Raw genomic sequence first — 20,613 nt, 5'->3', positions numbered from 1 at the left:
ATCAAGTTTAATTATTATGAACTGGTAATATGCCTTGTGTTCATAACCACCAATATAATGAAATGACATTTGTCTTGGACATGTATTGTCCAAGTATAATATTGCTGGTAATTGATGTTATAATGTGGTCCTACAATGCACGTAACAACTCCACGCACGTTTTACTACAGTCCTGCCTATACCAATGCACCCACTGACATGCTCTGACATTTAACTGTACCCTCATGCCCAAGGCCCCTAAATTTGCATCCTGCTGGACTGAGTACGTTGTTCCAAAGTACATTTTCATCCTGCAGTATAAAGGAATAGATATTGCTAGTGTTACTGCTAATTGATAAACATTGAAGTCAGTATATCTTTGCACAATTAATCAATGCGGATGGATGGCTGTATAAAATACAGTCAATGTGGAAGAAAATACCACCCACGTAAGCTACATTCTAACTCTGTTTTTTTTACCCTCATAAGGATACATGGAGGATCCGCCTAAGTGTCCTTGTAAAGTGGTACAATTTAGGTATATCCTTATGTGTATCCTGAAGTCACAGATCCCTCAGTCAAGGCTCAATTGTACCAACTGATTCCACTTTTATCCTTCATGTGAATAAAACTTTCACTTTCTTTTATGTAAACACTTAGATCTAGTTTGGGAAAATGGCAATCTTAACTATGTCTTATGAATGGTTTGCACATCAAAGACCTTATAAAATTCATGACTGACTAACAATAATCTAACACATTCTAACCTTTATGTACAGCCTGGTGCGCGCTCAACCACACTTTTTTATCTATAGTCTTATTATAAAAATTAATGATATAAACAGGATACCTTCGCTAAACAACTCACATTTTCCTTTTCACTTGCCTTGGCCTTCTGTCCAATTTGCATGCAAATATGCTCATCACAATTGTTGAAAAGGAATACAAAATTGTTTACCAGTGGCACTATTATCCCAACAGTGGAAGGTGGGCCATTGCACTGTTGTGCTATAACAAATAAAATCTTCAGCACTGTCACTAAAGAAGCCATATGTTGTGCTGCTGCTCAAAATTGGTACTGCATCAAAATAAGAGGCTATTCCTTCCAATTTGAAACTCAACCTCATGGTAGAAAAAGGGAGCAAAGAAGAGACAGTTGGAGGAGGTGGTTTTGCAGACATTGTGGTTTACGATGATATGAAAGTGTGCCTGGTAACTGATGGAATGATACAAGAGTCGGTGTGGAAAGAAGAAATGTCAAGGGATGTCACATTACAGGAGATACTACACAGGCTTATGAATGGATGGGGTGCGAGGCAAGAACACAATCAAAAACTGTTGTCTTACTGGCAAGTTAGGAATTAATTATTGGTTGTGGATGGAATATTGATGAGAGGCAGCAAGTTAGTTCCACCACTTGGCTTGAGAAAGTAACTTATAGATCAGGCTTACGCAAGCCATATGTGCATCTCTAAAACTAAGGAAAGAATAAGAAATGCGTACTGGTGACCAGCTGTAGATATGCTGGTGGAGAGGGAAGTGAGAAATTGCCAAGTGTGTGCCCCATCGGACAAAGCGTTGAAGTATAGAACACAGCCCATTGTCACAACAGAAGAAGCGTCCGGGCCTTCGGTTGACATAGCATTCCCTTCACCGAGATGTATACTTTTGCTGGTATGATGCGTTCTTTAAATTCTATGCTTCCCCAAAAGTAACCTAGCAATTTGATCAGTTCACCACCATAACACTTTCGGTTGCACATCTGGCTTCAACAAGTTGACTTTCCCTTTTAATTGCTGATCATAGAACGACTTCGGTATCAATGTGATCTTTGCCCCAGAATCAAATAGAATTTTAACTGGTTTACCATTAACTAAGATTGACTCAATGGGACCATCAAAAGACCCACATCTCGTTTGTAAAATTTGCACCTCACCTACTGCCCCTACCTCACTTGTGTCATATTCACACACCACATTCTACCACAGGAGTAACTCCAGTACAACTGTTCAAGTGTAGGGTACCTTGCACCAAGATTGCAAGACTGAGCCAAGGTGGGTAATAGAGAAAAGAAAAAGAATTGAGGATCAGGTTGATAATATCGAAGGTTGAAGAGAGAGAGAGAGAAATTAAAAACAAAAGGAAGACACAGTATGATATACGGAAGGCTGTGAAGGAAACTGTGGTACGAGTAGGAGACTACGTAAAAATAAGGTCTCCAAGGAAAGAAAAGAAACTGTCTAAATTCAGGGATCCATTTGATGTTATAAAAGTATTTAGGAATGCAGTGAAGATGAGTGATCACAGCTGTTTCATCTTGACATTGCATCCTTTTCCCAAATTGGTACCGTTCGAGAACAGTGCTCACTTTGGGCAAGTAGTGCAAGTCAAGATTTTTTATACATATTTCAAATTCATTGAGACCTGCTGAATCTCCATCCGATAAATCTGGCAAATTCTCGAGGGCCTCCTGGTCTTCTGTGCCCAGACAGTGCATTAATAGAGAGGTTTTCCTTTCCACGCTGAGAGAAGTTCCACATACTCTGGCATAATTGTTAAAAGCTTTTTTCCTCTTCTGCCAAGGTATTGGCGGATCACCAGGAGATGATAGAAAAAATGGGGCAGCAGGCACATTTTGACACCACCAAGTGTAAATAGTCTCCAGATAAAGTTTCTTTATTAGATGTACACTATGAATATTTACCAATGTACAAATTCACAGTGAGCCAGAGATCTATTTTCTACAGTTCCGTGAGGCCCAGGCGAATTCAGGGTCATGAAGCCATGTACTAAAATCAGTATTGTACTGGTGTGCACCTAAGGTTTTTCCGTTTCAACTCAGTAAATAACACAGTTGGTGTCCGTATCACCGTATGAAAACCCACAGAAACAACTTACAAACACACAATGTTATTATTGGTGTGCATATCACCGGATGAAACTCACACAAAAAATGGATTTTCACACAACTAATGTTACCCTGGTGTGCGTGTCACCGCAAGACCCACACCGTAGATTGTCTTATCTAGACGTCCGATTCTCGGGCATCGGGTACTGTTAGGAAACACTCAGGCTCCAGTACCGTAGCGTCAAGATAATAAATAAGTTTATTCTTCTTGTGAGTTCACACACAAGCCCTATACCAGCCTCCAACTCCGTCCCCTTCTTCAACTGTCCTCGTCTCCCCGTACATTCCAAACTCAACTAAAGACTAAAACATCCTTACAATATCAGACATCTATAATTCTACAAACTTACAAATATACAGAATTTGATTAGTACAGGCAAAAACAATCTTGATATACACATAAAGTTTGCATATGCAAAGCTATACACAGTCCTCCAGCCGTAGCAGCTTTGTTACACTTCTCTTTGGCTGAGAACTTACAATAGTGTGTGATCTCGAGTCAGATAGTGTTTTGACTGTCTGCATTAGGCTTGACACACTTCGCCACCCTATTTAAATTCCATATCTTGTGATCACTCGTCTTCACTGCATTCCTAAATACTTTTATAACTTCAAATGGGCCCCTGAGTTTAGACAGTTTATTTTCTTTCCTTGGAGACCTTATTTTTATGTAGTCTCCCACTTGTACCTACAGTATTACCCACCTCGGCTCAATCTTGCTACAAGGTACCCTACCCTTGAACAGTTGTACTGGAGTTACTCCTGTGGTAGAGTGTGGTGTCATTTGATACTCACGCACTTTCTTCCTCAACTCACCTTCCCACTCCGCACCTAGATTCTGTGCTAATTGTAAACTCTCCTTCAGAACTTTTATGAAGCATTCCACAACCCCATTAAGCTCTGGATGATACAAAGCCGTCCTTTTGTGCACAATATCTCTTTTTCTTAAGAAAGACTCCATTGAATCAGAGACAAACTGTACTCCATTGTCAGTGAGGATCGAAGAGGGGAAACTCTCCCTCTCAAACAGCTCCTCAAGAAAATTAATCACATCCTTCGACTCAATTGAACTCACAATCTTAACTTCTGGCCATCTCGAATACATGAGAATACACACCAAAACATAGCAATCAACAGACTTTAGCCTGACAGGACCCAAAATGTCTAGTGCTATGTCAACCAAGGCCCAGACGCTTCTTCTCTTGTGACCATGGACTTTGTCCTATACTTCAACACTTTGTTCGATCGCGCACACACATGGCAATTCCTCACTTCCCGCTCCACCATCATATCTACAGCTGGCAACCAGTATGCATTTCTTATTCTTTCCTTCGTTTTAGAGATGCCCATATGGCTTGCGTGAGCCTGATCTATACGTTTCTTTCTCAAGCCAAGAGGTGGAACTAACTTGCTGCCTCTCATCAATACTCCATCCACAACTGATAATTCATTCCTAACTTGCCAGTAAGCCTACAGTTTATGATTGTGTTCTTGCCTTGCACCTCATCTATTCATAAGCCCGTCTAGTATTTCCTGTAATGTGACATCACTCGACATTTCTTCTTTCAATACCGACTCTTGTATCATTTCATCACTTACCAGACACACTTTCATATAATCTTCAACGACAATGTCTGCAAAACAACCTCCTCCAACTGTCTCGTCTTCATTCCTTTTTTCTTCACACAGTCTTGAAAGACAGTCTGCCTGATTCTAAATCAGCCCCAAAGATCAACAGTTCATCCTGGTATACCTTCACTCCCTTCAATATTTTCTCCATGGCTCTCTGAAACACTGAGGCAGCTGACATCAAGCCAAACGGCATCCTGAGAAACTTAAATGTGCCAAAAGGAGTTATAAAAGTAGTAAGTCCTTGAGATAAGCTGTGTAAGTTTATCCGGTGGTAGGCAGAGGTCAAATCGAGTGTAGAGAAGTGTTTCAGTAATATTTGGGAGAGGATAATGGTCTACTATGACCGACTTGTTTAGTTCCCTGAGATCAACACACAGCCTGGCCTCCCCACTGGCTTTCCTTGCCATAATCACCGGTGCCACCCATTCCGAAGATTTCACTTCCTGAATAAATCTATCCATGATAAGTTTACCAATCTCAACTTTCATCTTGTCTCTAACCATCAATTCCTTAACCTTGCTGCCTTTGGTACCGCTCCAGGCTTGAGTCTGATTCTATGCACATAATTCTTGAGGCAGCCCAACTCTCTGCTGAGCACATCTGGAAATCTATTCACCCAACCATTCACATCCTATGCCACAGCTTGAACTGTGGGAGCATCTTTAAGTCTAACTGATGGATCTTCATTTGGGTCTAGCAGGACACGCAGATCACGTTGATGAAACCAACTAATTAAGGAATCTTCCTTTACCGAGATGTATACTTTTGCTGGTATGATGTGTTCTTTAAATTCTATGCTTCCCCAAAAGTAACCTAGCAATTTGATTGGTTCACCACCATAAACCTTCGGTTGCACATCTGGCTTCAACAAGTTGGCTTCCCTTTCAATTGCTGATCATAAAATGACTTCAGTATCAATGTGATCTTTGCCCCAGAATCAAATAGAATTTTGACTAGTTTACCATTAACTAAGATTGACTCTATGGGACCATCAAAAGACCCACATCTTGTTGCACGTCACCTACTGCCCCCACCTCACTTGTTTCATTTTCACACACAACCTCCCTTACTTTCTTAGCATTACTTTTTGTCCTGCAACACTTTGCAAGACGACCAGTCTTGCCACACCCTTTGCAAATTATCCTCCTAGCATGACACTCTTTATTGTTGGCCATGTGACCAACACCCCCACACCTGAAACATTTCCCAGCAAAGGGCTTTTTCAATTTCATACATTCACTACCACTTTCACTGTCATTATACATCATGGTGCTGCTCTGTACTGCTTTTACAGTAATGCCCTCTTCCTTTCCAATTGCATCAGTGCTAGCACTGTCTTTACGAAGTACTTCAACACATTTTCTCGAGTGCTCGCATGTTTTTGCTACAACCCAAATTTCTTCCAAAAATGGATTGTCCTTTTGCCACATGCTCTCTTTTGCCTTCTCTAACGAGAAGCCTAACATAAACTGATCTCTCAAACGTTCTTCGTAGGAGTTCCCAAACATGCAAGTCGAAGCAAGTCTCCGTAGCTCTGTTATATATTGTTCAGCTATTTCACCTTGATGTTGCATCCTTTTCCCAAATTGGTACCGTTCGAGAACAGTGCTCACTTTGGGCAAGAAGTGCACGTCAAGTTTTTTATACATATTTCAAATTGATTGAGATCTGCTGAATCTCCATCCGATAAATCTGGCAAATCCTCAAGGGCCTCCTGTGCCCACACAGTGCATTAATAGAGAGGTTTTCCTTCCCACACTGAGAGAAGTTCCACATACTCTGGCATAATTGTTAAAAACTTTTTTCCACTTCTGCCAAGGTATTGGCGGATCACCAGGAGATGATAGAAAAAATTAACAATATGATGGCTAAAACATCATCATAGAGCCGCCATTTTGGAAAATGGTGGAAGGGTTGCTCTGATGAGTTATTTTCTATAAGACTACTTGACCTCAAAACTTATGAATTGACACCAAAATGAAGAATATGTCACATGCTTCCTGAAATATTACATCATCACTGCAACACATCTGCCATTTTTAAAATTTGTCATCCAGAAATAATCACCCCGGATTAGCATTGTCTGTGATTCAAATTCGTAAACATGAGCGAAGCAAGTGGTAGCAAAGGACCTTTACCTCCTGACAGAGTTTTGCTAACTACAAAATCTGAGGACTCCTTCAACAAAGAAAAATGTGTCATATGCCAAATTAATCCAAAAGAAAAGCTACATCAACTGTAGCTTGAGAAGAGAGTTTGAGATGCTGTAGAAATACGACAAGGCGAAGTTCACAAATGTTTGAAACTGATGGGTGAAGATAATCAAATATTTTATAATTATAACATCAAGTGCTACATGACGTAAACAACGGGAAATGGAAAACAAAATGGTAAAAAAATACCAGAAACAAGTGAATCACAACAAGAATCTGAGTCTGAGAAAGTGACGACAACCAAACCCAATGCCCATCCACTTAGAAGATCGATGGCTACCCCTCCTCCACCTGCACAGCTGATCAGAAAGCAGAGGATCTTCAATTTGTAGACTGTAGTTTAGCCAGAACAAGGGCCAAAGGGATTGACAAAAGAAAAAAGTACAGAGTATGTGAGCTCAAAGGGCATGCATGTTTTCATCTGCAGCTGGTTTCTTCCACGGTGAAGTTTTCAGCTAAGTAGCTGGTCTAAATAGCGAGATGAATGTATTTGCAGCAGATCCACTTGAACTGCATGCATGCATACATTCGAAAATATGAATGAACAATGAGCTCCCAGCAGCAACATACCTGCAAGCCTTCACTTAAAATTGACCTCTTCCAAAAAGCAAATTAAGATTTTACTCAGAATCTGGTTATTAACATTTTGAAAGTCTTACATAATTTTTGCATCATTAAGAACGAAGCGCCACTTAACGCAGAATTCAATCAGAAAGACAGGGGATCAAATAAATATACGAGTATTAGAGCTTTCTCAAGCAGATAAGTAAAAGGGGTGTTCCTTTATACATCAGCATGTTGCCTACGAGAAGACAGTGAAATCCTACTAGGAAGACCCTGTACTTTGCTCCAGTACCGTTGTACATCTAATTGGAGAGTCTGATAAAGAATCGAGCAGGGATAAAGCAAACAGGGGGAAGGTGAGAACCAGGAAAGGTCTCAAGGACCCCAGCCAGTGTCTACCTCAGCCGAGGTTGTGGGGGAAAGCTGACATCTTACACAGTTCAGTTTAATAAATGCAGGTGTGGCCCACAGAGGTGGGGGTGCAGTCACCCCTAGTCTAATGAATTAGATAGACAGATGAAGGGCTCAAAGCCTGGGGGGTTAAAAGCATAAGTATTCTAGGCAAGACATGTAATCAATAAGAGGTGTCCACAAGCCAAGGAACCTTTTGTCTGTGAAGGACACTTTATGTGTCATCTGTTCCATGGCTGTGGTGTGCAAAAGCTGTGTGCAAATGCAGTTTTATAGCAACTCTTGAGTGCTGGCTATGCGTTCACACTCAGTAAGATCAGAGAAGTAATGCTCAACATTGATGAAACTGTATTGATCCATAATAATGAAATTAAGATTTTTTCTGTTGAGAATGTACAATGACAGAATTTGTTTTTGTCAGCCTAACAAAAAGAATGAGGCACTTATGGTGTTCTCAGCTGATTTGACTCCTGAAGTATTTGCTGCCAAAATAAGATCACAGGATGAAGGAAAATCAGCAGTAACCATTTTAAGAAACATCCTGAAAGATTTAGATTTTGAACTTAATGACAAATTTTGTGATACCCCAGACCTCCACAAATCATGGGAGCCAATAAGAATGCCTGATGTTGTCTTAACAGTTGTTACATCACTGTATCACTAATATGAGCAAAGCAAAACTATTACAAACTAAAGCTCTTGAATTCAGAACAGAATCCGACAACATTGATGATGACTTTGAAGATATACGTGAAGAAAAGGAAGACAATCCCATGGACCAACAGGCTTATGCTATGCAAATTTACTGACTTTTTCAAATCATGTTTTATGAATTACATCACAGCAAAAAAGAAAACTCCGCTACACATGATGACTGCCCACGCAATCTATGACGTTCAAAAGTAAAGAGCTAATCATTTCAAAGAATATAATTGGTGTATCAACAAGTTATAATGACATAGTACGGAGCAGGAACTTGTTAGCTGCTCATGCTGTAATATCTTGTGAATCCAACAACACACCACTTCCATGTCACTTTACCACTAAAGGATTTACAATTGCTGCTCTTGCTAATTTTGATTTCGAAGACAGCTCTCTTTGTCTGGAATATCCAGCACACATGATACTGCCACATGGTGCTTTTTCAAGACTGTACCAATGTAGGTGCTGCTTGAAAACAAACTGTGTCAGCTGTAGGCATAAACCAACAAAGCTGCAAACTTATAACCCAACTGCCTTGCTAACACGTGCATAATCACTACAAACCATCAATATGTCCCAGTCTACCACAAGGCTTCAAAGTGGCTGAGGACATGGATCTTCTACCTGATGCTGTAGTCAGCAAAGCTGATTTAACTGAATTTATCAGATTGCTTATTTGGTGTGGATTGAAGACTGAAGAAAAGCCAGGTCCTCCGTGGGCTGGTATTCATGCTCTGTGCTCCCAGAATACCATCCCACTGAAGCAGGTTGGGTTTTTACCAGTAATACCATCTCCAGTCACAAACTATGCAGCAGTATACACAGCTCTAAATAATTTCCAAAATGTGTGTGCTCCGCTTGAAGGCCAGCCTATCCTGCCAATTTTCTAGGATGAAGGTGTTTTGCGTATTGTAGCTAACATTTGTATGAGCAATCCAGTAGAATTTGATGCTCTTTATCCAATGATGGGCGTTTCACATGACAAAAGTTGTGTTGCGGTGTGCAGGAAGTCATCTCAGTGGATGTGGCATAGATGATGCACTTATTGAGGCTGAGATCTTTAGAAGCCAAACTGTCCAGTCAGTATTGAGCAGAACTAATTATGTTTGTTCGTCACAAGGTATGCTTATCATATCTGAGTGTATAGAAACATTGCGTTGGAATGCTTTCTGGAACAAGAATGACAAATCAGGTTTTGCATTTAATATCTCAGAAGAGAGCAAGGCACAAGGTGCACTTCATTCAAAACACATAATGCAATGCCAAGAAATGTTCAATACACTGCGGTCAAAATCAGAAAATCTGAAAACCCAGTATGTAGAGTTTGTCAAAGAATGTGAAGAAAAATCTGAACTTTGCAACTACTGGGGAAATGTTTTACACATGATAGCGCTAGTGAAAACCTTAGTACATGCTGACTGGGAAAGTGAATGGGAGATGCAAGTGAAGACTGTGGGTTCACTGATTACTGTGTTTCATGAATTCGATTGCATAAACTGCCTGAAATATGGGTCCTGGAATTTGGGAAGAGTGAAGAAGCTAGAGGTGGAAACACCATACCTCTGCAGAAAATTAATCCAAAGACATTTTGGGCCTGATTCTAATTTCGGCGGGCGGCGGAGGCCGCCCGCCGAAGTTCCCCCACCAAAATACCGCTGAGGGTATTTTGGGATTTGCCCTGGGCTGGCGGGCGGCCGCCAAAAGGCCGCCCGCCAGCCCAGGGCAAATCAACCTTCCCACGAGGACGCCGGCTCAGAATTGAGCCAGCGTAGTGGGAAGGTGCGACGGGTGCAGTGGCACCCGTCGCGTATTTCAGTGTCTGCATAGCAGACACTGAAATACTTTGTGGGGCCCTCTTACGGGGGCCCCTGCAGTGCCCATGCCATAGGCATAGGCATGGGCACTGCAGGGGCCCTCAGGGGCCCCGCGGCACCCCTACCGCCATCCTGTGGAACAGGATGGCGGTAGGGGGTGTCAGAATCCCCATGGCTGCGGAGTGCGCTCCGCAGCCATGGAGGATTCTGTAGGGCAGCGGAAAACCGGCGGGAGACCGCCGGTTTTCCTTGTCTGACCGCGGCCGAACCGCCGCGGTCAGAATGCCCTGCGGGGCACCGCCGGTCTGTCGGCGGTGCTCCCGCCGACCCTGGCCCCGGCGGTCTGAGACCGCCGGGGTCAGAATGACCCCCTTTGTGTTGAAAGACAGAGAGGGAAGGTTCAATGCTGTGGTTCCAGATATGAAACTGGAACAAATGATCTAGAGATCACAGAAAAACTCCAAAGCAATTGTTCGTCAGATACGTAAAAGTGAATATGTTGCTCAATGACAGCTAGTTTAATGAAGTTCTTTCTATTGGCAATGTTTTCAGCGAGATGACAAATTCAAAATTAATGGACCATTGTGAAACGGCTCCTCACCACAAATGTGTGGGAAAGAGAGGGAAACATTTTAATAAACATATTGACAGCCTTCTTCATTTCATGCAACAGCAAGTTAACCCCTTTGGAATGACTGAGCCTGTGTGGCTACACAACTTCATGACTAAAACAATATGTAGTTAAAGATATAAAGACATGTCTACTAGATGTCCTGGAACATGGATCAAAACTATATGCAGAACTGAAGCAGGAGAGATTTATATTGAAGTCAGTTAAGCACAAACTCGTACAAGACCTAAAAAACAAAAACTCCTTTCATCTGCAGAATTTCAATTCGAAAAGGTGTCCTCATTGAAAACTGCTATTGTTGTGGACTATGGGCCTGATTACGACCCTGGCGGTCTCGTGGTGGCAGTCTGACCACCGCCAAAGTGGTGGTCTGACCGCTTTGGTGGCAGTCTGACCGTCACATAATGACTTTCATCGGAACACCAGTATCGCTGGTGGTCCGAATCCTCCAGTCCGGCGCTGCAAGCAGCACCGCCTGGGGATTATGACCTCCCCCCCCACTGCCAGCTTTTACATGGCAGTAGCATCACCATATAAAGGCTGGCGGAGACGCACTGCAGAGGCATCTATGGGGGCCCCTGCACTGCCCATGCACTTGGCATGGCACTTGGCAGGGCAGGGGCCCGCATGGCCATCCTCACTGCACTTTTCACTGTCTGCTTTTCGGACAGTGAAAAGTGTGACGAGTGCTGGTGCACCCTATGCACCGTAACATTGCCACCGGCTCAATTATGAGCTGTCAATGTTGTGGGCTGTTTCCTGCTGACCCATCGGAAAACTCTTAATGGGGACTGCGGAAAGGCAGCTGCACTGGCGGCAACCTGACTGCGGGACTTCTGCGTATGGTGAAAACCATCTGCCAAAGTCAATACGACCCCCTATGTCACAAATGCGAATGGTCAAGATTTCATCCAAACAGTGTTTGTAGAGGTGGTTCAGACTGTTCTACAGATATCATTGTGCACCTTGCAAGAACTGCACACTGTCTTTGACAATTATCTTGAAATATCTGTCAAAGAATGTGCCAGAATCAGATGAATGTCTACAAGTGAAAAAATGTACCTTGCCTAGTTTGCTAAATTCTGGTCATCAACATCGAACAAGATGAACTTAGAGATGTTAACTCACCAAAAGATTGTTGATGCTTCATTGAACAATTAGGCTCAAATTTAAGAAGGGCCTAGCGCCACATTAGCGTAATTTTTTGGGCAAAAATGTGGCACCAAATTTACAAAGTGGTGAAACACACACATTGTGCCACTTTGTAAACCTTTGCACCTCAATATGACTGTGCCAGGCCTAATGTATGCAAGGGGGGTGTTCCTCTGTTAGGAGGCCCAAAGAAATAGTGCAGTGGAATCTATAAGATTCCACTGCACCATTTTTCTTGTAATATTTAATGCCTGCTCAGTGCAGGCGTTAAATTGAGGCACACCATTGTTTATAATGGGCCTCTATGTACTTTTCAGAATTGGCACTAATCCTGTAAAGTACCACAATATTGTCAGAAATAATGACACTATTGATCCTAACGTGGGCCATGGTTTGCCATATCATTGATATGGCGCACACATGGTGGCATAAGAGGGGTGCAATGGGCGCAAGAAAAGTGGGGCTTCATGCAGTGAAGCTCCACTTTCCTTAAATCAGGGCCTGAGTTTCCAATTATTGCAAGTGGAATGATTGTCAATGAGGAGTTGGTGCCTGCAGAGAGATATTCAAAAGGTAGGGGCCATATTGATCAAGAACTTAGCAGCAAATTGGAGGAAGCTGACCTTCATGTTGTGCCACATGTTGAGTGGACTTTTCATCATGGTTCCAATCGAGTCATTGTACTGTCAAATAATACATATGTAATTATTGTGCTACCTAGATTTGTTGCAATGTTCATAAGTCAAGGATTGGCAGAGTTATGGATACATTATGGAACAGGCGAGAAATGACTCTTAATCCTGCTTCGTATTTTGTACTAGAAACTTGAGCCAGAGATGGCCAGTGTTCTTGTCAAGGCCCATACTCCTACACTATGAGCAAAATTGGAACAAACCTTGGAGCTTTAACTGCTGGACCTGTGAAGTTTATAAAACGATTTACTGAGACAGAAGAAGAATATGACTTTAAAGTCATAGAAAAATACCTTGCACGTGTGTGGAAAACTACTTTTGACTATCCCACATTTGACGATATTCGGTGCAGTGCAGTGAGTTCAAGAGACCAGTCCTGATACGTGACCTTCCACCGATGCCATATTCTGTGCAAGAGCACATTAAAAGAGTGCTCTACTTGATCAGAAGATGTGTAAATGTTTTGGATCATGCATATGTAGAGAAAGATCTGTGTGAATTTTGTTGGGAAGATATTGATGGGGTGCCAAAACCTACAAAATGTATAAAGCCTCTACCCACAGAATGTACATGTACTTGCAAAACCTGTGCTACAAAAGGATGTCCCTGTCGATATGCTCTTCTCAAATGTTCAACAATCTGCAAATGTACCACAAGCGATTGCTAAAAAATTAAATAAAATGTGTTAAAACAGGAGTGATAAACATTATTTTTTTCATATTCAGATCATAAATATTGTTTGGTGAGTACATAAAAGGATTAAAACCATTATTATTTGTTTCATTTCCATATATGACTCTTCTTTTCTCTATTATAGCTGCCATTTTTGAAAATGGCAGAAGGGTTACTCTGAGGAGTTATTTTCTGTCTCTGTAAGACTACTTGACCCCCAAAACCTATGTTTTGTCACACAAATTAAGTATAAAGGTTGCATGGTTCCTGAAATATTACTTCATCACTTCAACACATCTGCCATTTTTAAAAATGTAGTCCAGAAAAAAAAAAAATCACCCCGGATCAGCAATGTCCACCCAAGCTAAATTACTTCTCTAATGATCCAAAAACACAAATCAAAAACAAACATTTCTGGACAACAGCTTTTTACGGAGGTATGTCAGGGGGCCGGGATTACAATGTTGACCAATTAATGGGCCATATTGCAATTATGTATAAGCAGTGGCTTTTCTTTCACTTTCATGAATAGGTTATAAGTGAAACAATGATCCATGTTTCATTATGACATAATGTCAACAAAACTTTGAAAATATTTCACGGGTCCCTGTAAAATATGGATTTTTATGCCACTGCATTTTGTGCAATAAAAGCAAATACACCTCTAATTATATATAAATGTATATTACATTATTTGATTTGTCTGTTTTATTTAATGGTGCTCAGTGGTTTCATAACCCATATTTCATTGCAATAACATTTTCTCTTTAAAATATTTTCCATATGTTACAGAGATTACTTCAGTGCCATGAAAAGCACCAGTCACAAACATAAGCAAAATGCATTAAATTGATATTAACATGCGCAGTCTGGCTGCCGTCTGCAAAGCTATATTTCACACACTCAGACATGTGATATGCAGCAACCTTTTTTAACTATAAAAACACAAAAATTCAACAGTTAGAATTAATTCAGGTAACTAACTGACGCACCGCCATGGACAGTGTTGCTGTTACAATGTCAGTTTAGTTGGCATCAGGAATGCTATCAATGATGTCACAGCACATGCTATGAGTGTTATAATATGCACATAAGAAGTGCATGGCAAGGGAGTGAGGTATAGTTTCTTCAAATAACTGTATCTGCTGAATGGCAGTGTTTTTTCAGTTTAAAACGTTACGTTTAAACTGACATTTTCCCTTAAGTAAAATGTCACTTTAACCTTGTTTTTTTGTGTCAATTTCTGAGTTTTTTTCAAATGGAAAATGAGATATCAATACCATACCTAACTACAACATGATTTTAACTTGAGTTTTTAGTGAATTTCTATGTCTTTTAACGTAAAGTAATATTGTATTACCATATGTAAGGCCAACTCCTCCCACCCTCCGCAGTCAGCAAACCTCCGTCCAATCCCTCAGTGCGCTGCCACCATGCAAAACGCTCATGCCCATGCCTTTAAAAAAAAAAAAAATCCAATCATGCAATACTCTTGCTGGAGGCAGCACAGCAGCGCAGGGTGCCACATGGCTCCTTCAGAACATGTGTGAGGTCACAAACTCAATGTTTTAATTTTTTTTGCCCCAGTGGGGTGTTCCTTTGGCATCCTCCACAAGTTGCAGGGAGTCAGGGTACCTCTAGCCAGCTCTGTTATACCTTATTGTTTTTTTAATATCAGGGCACGTGGAATGAGTCCCTGTGTTCGGAAATGGCAGCCACAACATTTCTCTTAATGTTGTGGCCAGCCAATCAGAGAACGAGCCCCTGAGGAAGTTCGCAGGAGCCTTTCATTCCTGTAAGATGCGAGGTGGCAAACAGGAAAAAAGGCCCTTTTGCTAATCAGATCACCCTATTATTTCAAGTTGTGTGATTGTGGGGGTCTCCAAGCCTCCGTGAACCCAGCTGTCCAGATTTACAACGTTTTTTATCCTTAATTTCTCAAAAAACGTTGAACAGGTTTACACCAAATCACAAAAAGCATGCTTTCTGGACCACAATTTAGCTTTCTGCCAAATCTGGTGTAATTTCGCACAACCATTTTTGAGGTATCGCTGTACAATTTTCCTATGGAAAATTGCATTGGAAAATTGTGTTAATGGACTCCCCTTTTTGTTTTACTCCGCTTGACGGTTCACTCCGAAACTTTCTGAGTTATAGTCTATAGTTATATATAACTAAAAGGAGAAAACACTTCCTCTCCACCTAACACGTTCCATCAGTCCAAAACCGTTCTCATTGCCACAGTAGAACAGTAGCAGTTTTTCTTAACTTCAAGGAGCCCTGGAACACAGAGCTTCTTGAGGTACAAAGGTTAACATATGTTCCGGTTAAAGGTCCAGCTTATATCCAGAGTCAGTGGCAACTCTGCAAGGTAAACCAGCCAGACATACTTTGTGAAGTACTTACACATTTGAAACCAAATTAGTCAGTAAGTATGAGATGGAAGTAGCTCAAGGAACAATTTTGAAAAGCAGTGGGTAGAACATTTTCTGGTCTGAGTGACCTTAGGATATTTAGGGACAGTTTGACAAAACTATCAATGAAGATATTATTTGAACTTGGATGCGCAGTGGCAGAGGAAGGAGGACACCAACTTGACACCTGAATTGTGACCGTGTTAATGAAAAGATAGTTTGCTCCTCAGCTGCAAACGTATGAAATAAATGAATAATATGAGATATGTTAAAAGTGATACATTATATAGTTGACATATCCAACTTCAAGTGACAGGAGACATTGGCTAAATTTATAATACAGACGTACAGTTACATGTCAAGCCAAAATGACACACACGTCTGCTGAAACCACAAAAAGCATTCCATGTACCTCAGAGAACTGGTGCCATATGTTAAAAGCAACAGTCCAGTTTCATGTTCTATTTCACTGTAACAAGAATGAAGATGAGGTACTATTGACGTGAGAAAACGTGCAGAAGGACTCTCCTCAAATGTTAGCATGGTAAGGCTTAGGTGAAGAAAAGTGATTTTGGCCATGCTGTATTTTGCACTTTTTAAGGCAAGAATATAAATAAAGAATTGTTCCACAACTATTTATGAACTATATAAAATCTATATTTGTGAGTATTAGGGAGAGAGTGTGTACAGAAAAGCATAGCCCAGCAGTTCGAGCAGTTTGAGGATAGTTTTCCAATAGGTAACATCTTTTCTCTTCTTTGTCTATATTAGGTAACTGCATTCCCCTCGGAGGTGAAAGACTTGACTAAGAGGATCCGCACAGTTATTATGGCTACAGCTCAAATGAAAGAACATGAGAAGGATCCGGAGATGCTGATTGATCTTCAGTACAGTCTGGCAAAGTCGTACGCTACCACTCCAGAGCTTAGAAAAACCTGGCTCGACAGCATGGCAAAGATCCACGTCAAAAATGGGGATTTTTCTGAGGTGACCCCCCAATCTTCAAATCATAGAGTATCCCTCAAAGTACAACAGGATGTTTTTTTTTTTTTTTACTTAACGGTTGTATATTTTTTTCTTTCAGGCTGCAATGTGCTACATCCATGTAGCAGCCCTTGTTGCTGAATTCCTCCACAGAAAAAGTAAGTTTCAAGACGTCTATAGTAAGATACGATGAGAATATTTGTTTTCTGCAGCCACTCAATACTATTTAATCAGTATGGCGTGTACCCTCATCTCGACACTACTGCATCATTTATCTTTTAATTTTCTGACCTCTCAGCTTAGTTTGTGGATAGCTGAGCTGTGTTTCATTTCCGCACTGAGTCACAATCTGGTAAGTATCATAACTGCAGGAGGATATTATGCAATAAATACAAAATGCATTTGATATCAAATGTACCACCAACCTAGAAAGTTCGGCATTTTTCCTGTAGAATTAAACCTGGTTTTGGATATGTTTTGTACCAGGAATTGCAATTGCAAATCTCTGGTCTCATGCAATCCCACAAGCTATGCCAAACATTTAGCTTCAAGTGGCTTATGCTGAAAATTCCATTTTAATTGTTGTGCTGGAAGCTATTAGTGTAAATACTGAATTGAAAAGCCTGTAACTTGCTGCTGCAATATAATAATAAAATGACTAAAGACGTTTTCCACATCTTTGAAGATACTCAGATTATTATGCAACACCCAGGTTGCCAGATGACATTTCACCGTACTTTTACACTTACGTTTTGAGTAGGTTTCTAATTTTGTAGCATTCACAAGAAATCCTTGGGGTACTGGTGGAAATCTACGAGAGTAGTAGATTTCCGGGAGCATTCTAATGCACAAGTTTAGCCATTCAGAATTCCCAGCAGATAACTATTTCTGCATGTGTAAATGATAAGCGAATGTTCATTGTTACATCCAACTTTTTTATCCATAAGGAATGTATGTCCCGATGAATAAACTTCGTCCTCTACCCTCCATTAAATGTGTGTTTCTCCCCTTTTTGCCTCTGTAAAAGCAGTTACCATTGTCTTTCACAAGTGTAAATTAGTGTGCAATTAGAGAGTGACAAAATAACTTCAAATCATGAATAAATCATGAAATATAAGTAAGCATTTCCTTCATTTTGCAAAGCACACTCCCCTGGAACTCCCAAAATGTCACCCCACCTCTTAATTTGTGAAGTGGTCGATACCACTAAACCCTATTGTGAGAAACATGATAGTGGGATTCATGGTGTTGTTTGCTGCGTTTGTGCACCTGGATGGAACCTTAGTTCACAAATCCTTTGTGAACCTTACCCTGTGTTTTTCCCATAGCATTTAGATCTGTGGGAACAACAGTGGTGAGGACCCAGTTGAACCAAGCAACACCATGATCAGGATATAACTCCCTAAGACAAGAAACATTGAAAAGAATTTTGGACAGGAAAGAGAGGGAGCACAGTTATACACTCTGACCTGAATATGTGTTGGTCAAGTATGCTTGGATAAAATGAGATTGTGTTAGATGCATACTTAATTTGAGCTGGTGGTTTCCGGTGCGGGCACCAGCACTTATTTTTGATTGCCAGTACTTCGTTTTCTGCATCAGGCTTTTACTGCTAGCAAAAGACACATAGGGGAAAGGCAGTGGAAGGTAACAACGACAAAGCGTCACAAAGGGAGAAAGCAGAAATTCTGCATAATATTCTGGATGGATACATACCAATATGATCAGAGATAAAGTGGAGTTCATTATTATTAAGAAAAATATTTTGCCTAAACACTTAACTCATGTTGTAACTTTGCAAACGGAGTCAATCAATTCTATCGCAAAGGCTGTGCATGCACATACTTTCTTGATCTTTCTGCAGTGCTTCTTCAGGGCAAAATTCAGCTGTTCATTGGAAATAGGAACCGTAAACATTTACTATTTTTAAGCACATCACACGTATTTAGTTCAGCCATTTCCATTTTATTTCTTTGTAACAAGAACAATACCTAAAGTATATCTTTCTTCAAGGTCCCTCAGATCAGGGCATTTTAGCCCACTTCTATTGGGGTTGACCAACTCCAGAAAACATTGATGCCTTTGTGACAGTACATTACCATTTGTGAAGAAAACACTAACAGAGCATGGACTTATTGTTTATGAGGTATCACAGTATTATGGGGTATATGCGAGTCGTACCTGCAGATTTTGCCTGCAGTCGAAGTGCCTAAAATCAGGCAGGCAATGGAGGGTCTTCAACACACATTGCCTTCAGTTGAGATAGAAATATTGCTCCACCTATCCCCTCCAGGGCTTAAGGTCGGCTTTGGAGGTGGCCAGAGTGAGACATAATTTTTTCACCAGAACGTCGAGCTTTTCATCAAAATGTTTTGGGAATTTTAGATCTATAGCATTCTCTCTCTGGTTTTCCATGTTCTTAGCTCATCTTGTCTGTTTCAAAGACCAACATTAAGTAAAATCCTTCTTTATTATGCTATGTCTTACCTACATTGCTCTTTTTAAAACTGATTTGTGCAAACATTCCCTCAAGTTTACCAGTTGCTTCTATATGAGATCGGAACCCGGTTTTAAACAACATGACTATACTTGTTTGAGGGCACGAAACTTGAACTTTCATTCTTCATCAGAAATGTCAGGAATGTAAACCAGATTGCTGTTTGACAGGTCTTCATACTCATGATTTATATAACCCAGCGAAAACATTTTGTATTTTTCTCATTCCTGTTTCTAATAATACATTACAAATAATTTCTCTCATTTTTCCTGTTCCATGCAACCAACAGGTATATGAATGCCACAGCCTTTAGGCACCAAGGAGCTAATTTACAAAGAAATGACACAGTGTGGTGCCTCAAGCAAGCTTGCTGGGTTGCGCTGTGTCATTTTGAAAGTGCAGGGATGCGCCATATTATCAGAAATATGACACAACCCTGTACTTTCCTCTGCACTGGTGCACAAACTGCGTCATTGTGGCGAAGAAATCTGAAGCATTTCACTCAAAAGGTATTTAAAGGCAGTCCCCTTGTTAACATATGGGAGAGATAGGCCTTGCAATAGTGAAAAACAAATTTGGCAGTATTTCACTATGAAGATGTGAAACACACCAGTACATGTTCTACCTTTTAAATACACTTCACCCCGCCCATGGGGCTACCTAGAGCCTACCTTAGTGGTGCCTTACATGTAATAATAAGGAAGGTTTGGCAGTGCAGAACTGCATACACAGACACTGCAGTGGCCGGTCTGAGACATGTTTATAGAGCTACTCGTGGGTTTTACAATCAGTGCTGCAGGGCCACTAGCACCATTTAATTTATAGGCCCTGTGCACATCCAGTGCACTCTACTAGGTACTTCCTAGTTCATCAAATATGCCAATCATGGAAAAGCCAGTTGGGGTTACAATTTATGCACAGAGAACTTGCACTTTAGCACTGTTCCGCAGTGGTAAAGTGCCCAGAGTACCAAAACCAGCAAAAACGAAGTCCAGCACACAGTCAAAAACACAGGAAGTAGAGGCAAAAAGGCAGGGGAATCCACGCTAAGGATGCTAATTCCAACATTGCCACTATCTGAAAAGACATACAAAGAAGTTTTAATGTCAATTAACAAATCTTTGTGCATGAATGTTTGATTAAAATGTGACTGTATGGAAAAATAGATGAATATATGTTTGCCAAAATCTACCTGTGAGACTACACATTTTTTTAAGATGAGCAATAATATCTGCCTTGTATGTTTTGGTAACTAAGAATTCATGAGAATGCAATAAGAAACAATGTAAATAAGGTGTAAATCCAGGGTTACCAGGGCACCTATAGTGGAACATTAAGCCTGTTGGTA

The 20,613-nt window shown here is 40.8% G+C and overlaps 1 protein-coding gene across 2 annotated transcripts in view; it reads left to right on the top strand.

Annotated features, from left to right (window-relative positions):
- The window catches only part of DOCK11 (dedicator of cytokinesis 11), a 1,108,606-nt gene that overhangs the window by 818,893 nt on the left and 269,100 nt on the right, over nt 1-20,613 (top strand). For both annotated transcript variants that reach the window (XM_069212535.1, XM_069212533.1), the window contains 2 exons: nt 16,556-16,771; nt 16,869-16,926. In XM_069212535.1, the coding sequence (XP_069068636.1) occupies nt 16,556-16,771; nt 16,869-16,926 (274 nt within the window). The remainder of the gene's footprint in view (nt 1-16,555; nt 16,772-16,868; nt 16,927-20,613) is intronic.

This window comes from Pleurodeles waltl, chromosome 2_1 (assembly GCF_031143425.1).
Source record: "Pleurodeles waltl isolate 20211129_DDA chromosome 2_1, aPleWal1.hap1.20221129, whole genome shotgun sequence".
In the NCBI taxonomy this organism is placed as follows: Eukaryota; Metazoa; Chordata; class Amphibia; order Caudata; family Salamandridae; genus Pleurodeles; species Pleurodeles waltl.
This window is presented reverse-complemented; position numbering and strand designations above follow the sequence as displayed.